The sequence below is a fragment of the Gastrolobium bilobum genome, unplaced genomic scaffold, assembly GCF_033153095.1.
Source record: "Gastrolobium bilobum isolate Gb01-03AN ecotype WA unplaced genomic scaffold, APGP_CSIRO_Gbil_v1 utg1421, whole genome shotgun sequence".
Taxonomy (NCBI): domain Eukaryota; kingdom Viridiplantae; phylum Streptophyta; class Magnoliopsida; order Fabales; family Fabaceae; genus Gastrolobium; species Gastrolobium bilobum.
In genome coordinates, this window is record NW_026897280.1 from 260,706 (window position 1) to 266,186 (window position 5,481).

The following is a 5,481-nucleotide window of genomic DNA, read 5'->3' on the forward strand; positions in this document are numbered from 1 at the left end:
TTAAACATGTTTGGGATTGGTTCCCGTAAAAGAAAAAATCATGAAATCTCCATTTATAACACTTTGATAAATTTGACTCAAAATCAAGTGATAATAGAGTGTGAAAACCTTGATTTTGTGTATGATTCACGTTGAGTTTATAAATGTGAATATTGATGGATATGTGTTCATTGTTTATAGTGTGAAACCAAGTGGACTAGTGGAGCAAGAGCATAAGCTAGACCAAGCTATGGACATTGACCAAGGTTCTTGATAGCTTGGGATTAAGTTAAGTATCAACAATGGTTTGACATAAGGCTTACATAATGAATATGTGATTAATTGTGATAATTTTCACCTTGAAATAGGTGTTATGCTTATTGATAGAGCATTTTGTTGGCTCGTGGACCTTACTTGACTTGGAGGAGGCTAGGTTTGAGAGCTATTCTAGGTAATCTTTCTCTTCTTTGGGTTAATCCCCCATTTGTTCCACCAAACTCCAAGGGAGGGTGGTTCTTTCATATGGTATGTGGATATGAACTGTTATATGGTGCATGTATATGTATGTATGTTTGTGTGCCACATAAGAAGAGTTGCCTTATGCGTAGTACATGATGAGTTACCTTGTACAGGTATGTTGCAGGATGAGTTACCTTGCATAATGCATACATATTTTATTCTCTGGCCATTATGATTTATTATCTGCACACTGCATTGATATACATATTCTGATGCATGCATGTATAAGAAGAGTTGCCTTATGCGTAGTACATGATGAATTACCTTGTACAGGTATGTTGCAGGATGAGTTACCTTGCGTAATGCATACATATTTTATTCTCTGGCCATTATGATTTATTATCTGCACACTGCATTGATATACATATTCTGATGCATGCATGAATTTTATACTGTGGTTATACCAGGAGTGAGCTTAGGGGTGGAGGAGCCCTCCAAGGGTTCATAGCTTACTGAGGTAATTATATTATCTCACCCAACATTATGGAGATTACCATTTCAGGTATAGAAGCTGATGGTGTTGAAGCATCGTGTGCCAAGAGGCCCGGGGATAGATATTACCTGACCTGATAGTCAGGATTAATTTGCTATTTTGACATGTTATTATTTTGAGTTGTATATGTCATGTGATTCTTTTTGGAGAGCATAGGGGAGTTTATGCCATATTGGTAGTTTGTATATGTCATCAGTGATGTACACCCAGATCTATGTTACTTAATTAATTGCATCTCTTTTATTTATTTGATGTAATTATATAAGTAACATCATGGACATTATTTTGAGACTCGATGGGTATGAGATAGCCTAGGCCAAGTATGGCTGGGTAATATGTTTCATCTATGTTGTGTTGTGGTTGAGATATGTTTAAACTGTTAATTAGGTGAAAATTGTCATGGTGGGAAATGTCCCCAATGGTCCAAAATACAGATGAAATGCCGTCCGTTTTATTTTGGCCATGGAAGTGATAACATTTGTAATACATAAAAATAAGAAAAAGTTGACCAGTTAGCTTCCGCATTTGTTAAGTTAATATCAACAACTCTCATATGAGGTGTCAAATGATCATGTCTCACATATATATATATATGTGTGTGTGTGGGATAAGATCATTTGACACTGGTATCAAACTTTTTAGTTTGACACCAGATTCTAACAATTGATATCCCCCAATCAATGATTATAATTTATTGCGAATTACTAATTAATTAATAAGTTTGACCCAATAAATTATAACCATTGATTGACAAAAATTAAAGGTTAGGATCTGGTGTCAAACTATATATATATGAGAAAAATATTTCTCAAACAGCTTAAGATATATTTATCTCCGTCCACCCAAAAACTACGTCGTTTTGTTTATTTATTTTCTTATATTAATTGATTCACCTTTAAATGGTTATAATTCACTTTTTATCTCTTCCTTTATCACTATTGATCCATCTTTGTGCGGTTATGATTTAGTAGCAAGTATCTCAAGCAACTTGAGAAACGATAAGCCATATATATATGGGGTTTACATATCTTCAGCTACTATACGTACAACAATCAAATACTTGCCATATATATACTTGAAAGCATTAAATGCGGGGAATCATAACCATATAAAGGATGAAAGCATTAAATGTAGAAAATCATAACCATACACCTGTCGTTGCTGTACGTAATGCGGCTGCAGAAATGATTTTACCTATATATATGGGATAGGTTATTTTTCCTACTCCCAATTTGTCTACCTTTGCCTACCCCTTTCATTACCGTTCGATTACGATCTCATCCAACGATCAATATTTGTAATATAAAATAAACTTTTTTTCTCCTTTCTTTCTTATTTCTCCTCACTTCCTCACGCACCCTTTCTCTCTCCTTAGCTTTCTCTCTTCCTCGACAGTCAATTTTGAAACCTTACGGTACTCGATCAAAAAAGAACAAAAAGCACATACCATCGACAACCATCAATTTTGAAACCTCACTTCCTCCAAAATCTCAAAATCTCCACTATCCATAATTCGATTTCCCAAAGATCAAAACCTGTTTGGAACGAAAAAAATTATGGGAATTTCACATCTAATTAGGTACTATTATTAGTAGCTATAGTAGTATACCTATTCATATTATCTTCCATTGGCACCTCTGCGTCCGTCCACATTTTTGTCTACACATTTGTGGTCTGATTTTTATTTTTCGCAACAAGTAATTACTTAACAGTATATGTTTACAGCAAGATGTGATCTTCAATTGAATTAAATAACAGTAAATTTTTCGCAACAAGTAATTACTTAACAGTATAAGGAAGAGAGTTGACGAAAATGAAACTCTGCTTCTGCTTTCTTCTAGTGACAATTTTTGGTGGTAAATCGAGAATTGGATTTGCGAATTAGGGCACCAAACGTGAGGTGCTGCTTTTATACAACCGCTGCAATGGGTGTTGGCGTGTCCATGGCACTTGATGCTCCTGATAGATCTTATTATCTTTGGAAAAAAAATAGGTATTCATATTATCTTTGGGAAATCGAATTATGGACAGTGGGAATTTTGAGGTTTTGGAAGAGGTGAGGTTTCAAAATTGATGGTTGTCGATGGTATATGCTTTTTATTCTTTTTTGATCGAGTACCGTAAGGTTTCAAAATTGACCACCGAGGAAGAGAGAAAACTAAGGAGAGAGAAAAGATGCGTGAGGAAGTGAGGAGAAAAAAGAAAGAAAGGAGAAAAAATGTTTATTTTATATTGCAAATATTGACCGTTGGATGAGATCGTAATCGAACGGTAATGAAAGGGGTAAGCAAATGTAGACAAATTGGGAGTAGGCAAAATAACCTATCATATATATATATATATATATATATATATATATGGATTTAGTGTTTATCCTTATAAATAGTAGAGTTATGTCATTTTAAGTGAGAGAAAGACACCAACAATGAAAATCATGAGAGAAAGTGGGTTTTTTTTTAAATTTAAATTTAAAATAAAAAAATACTAGGTTGTGTTTTTCTCTCACTTAAAATGACACAATCATATATTCTTTAAAAGGATAAACATTTTTCATATATATATATATGTATATAATCATATAATCAAATAATTTTTAAAACTTAAATTTGATATAGTTAAGCCATTAGGAATAGGTCTATTCGTAAAAAAACTTAAATAAGATACATGAGATTATAAATTTCAACTTGTGCTAAAATAAAAATCTGACAATTACTTTATAACACCATCAGCACCCTTTTTCAAAAAAGAAATAGCCAATGGGATATCTTTTCTTATTCCTCTAATTAAAAATTAATAATTAAGCAAAACAATTTTTTATGTAATAATATTTTCTCATGTAATTACTAATTTTTTAAAATATTATCTTTTGAATTAAAAAATATAAAAAGTACAAGTGATTTGATTCCCAAGTCAACCATACTGATATGCCACGATGCCATTGACAATGTGATGTCCCAGAGTTTGATAATTCTGTGGGTTACTTCATCGCTTATTCGTCACCCACTCTAATGAATCCTCATTGACTTTTATTCATGAATCTTTTGATGGCTTATCTTCTCATTAGATCCTCTCTTCAAACAGAATCTGAATGATAAGCCCTACCCGTCATCCTTCGTTTTCAATTTCAAATTTTCATTAGCAACGGTAATAGCTAGTTTGGTAATAACGGAGTTGGGTAAGTAAAAAGAAAAGAGTCTAGATTCGATTCCTATATGTCAAATATTTTTATCCTTGATCGGTTGATTCGCCCCTCACTCAAAATTAGTCTTATCGCTAGCTTAAAGAGTCAAAGTTTGTGAAGATATCACGTGAAGTCAACTGTCTCAAAAAAATAATTAGTATGAGATAACTCAAAAAAAAAAAAAAAAAAAATCAAATTGTCATCTAATTAGTAAATATGACCCCCCCCCCCCCCCCCCCCCCCCCCCCCCCCCCCTTTTTTGTCACTTTTCAATACTCACTGAGCAAACGATTTTATTTTCATGAACTTTTATTTATTTATTTGGAACATTGGGCTAGTACACTAGAATCCTTATCCTTTCAGAAGATCAAGAGACTATCACGGGTGAGGTTCATAGATATTTTAATAGAATCCACTTACCCTTTTTCGATTTAGGTAATCCCAATTCATGCATTCCAAATTGGGTTAGAATTTATGTTAATTATGTTAGTGTATAGTTTTTCATAATCACGGAGGCAGTGGCAATGAGAGCTAAACATATAATAACTTTATATTCCTTTCTAATACATAGGCTTGATACATCATACAACCTTCTAGTTCAGAAATTCATATCTAAACCCCCCCAAAAAAAAGAAGATGTGATGAAACATGGAAATGGAAGAAAAAGTACCCTGGTAGAGGATTGCTAGTATTGTCCTATGGAACAGAGACTACAACTACTAGTGCTGACATTGGTTTTACACAAAAAGGTTAAAAAAAAATTAAAATAGAGTCACTAGTGGGGTCAAGATGCTTCTTTTCACTAAGCAGATTAATTGCCGGAACTAGAAGGATTTTGACTTGAACTTGAGCTGAGTCCAAGGTCAAGAATGGTGTTTGTTGATGCATTGGATTTCTGACTACCCTTTGAGAGCTTCTGTTTGAGCTCAGAAAGCAGTGCCTGATTCTCTTGATTAAGAATCTGAGCTTTCTTCCTTAGCCTCTCATTCTCTTTCATTATGTAACAGTTCTGCAAGTAAAGCTTTGAGTTCAACCTTTCCATGACTCTTAAACAAATCTCAGAACTATCTGCAGTGAATCTGAAACCAGAAATGAATTGGAATCAATACAAGTAGAATCTTCAGATAAATATTATTAACTATTCCAGACACTATATAATACAACAAATGAATCCAATATAAAGATATATTATATATGATTGAAAAAAACTTAATGGGGTAAAAAAAATAAATAGAAGTGAGGGTGAGTATGGAAATAAAGTAAGAAAACAAGAAAGAAACTGAACCACATTAATAACTGATTGAAAACC

The 5,481-nt window shown here is 33.2% G+C and overlaps 1 protein-coding gene across 1 annotated transcript; it reads right to left on the minus strand.

Moving 5' to 3' along the window:
• Positions 1–4,797: 4,797 nt before the first annotated feature.
• Positions 4,798–5,214, minus strand: LOC133305716 (protein LITTLE ZIPPER 3). The gene has a single exon (XM_061505958.1). The coding sequence runs from the start codon at positions 5,212–5,214 to the stop codon at positions 4,984–4,986; it is 231 nt and encodes a 76-aa protein (XP_061361942.1). The 3' UTR covers positions 4,798–4,983.
• Between the last annotated feature and the right edge of the window lie 267 nt (positions 5,215–5,481).

Bases quoted from the DNA above. Each gene is read 5' to 3' on its own strand.
- LOC133305716 (XM_061505958.1), bottom strand. From the start codon at position 5,214: ATGGAAAGGTTGAACTCAAAGCTTTACTTGCAGAACTGTTACATAATG.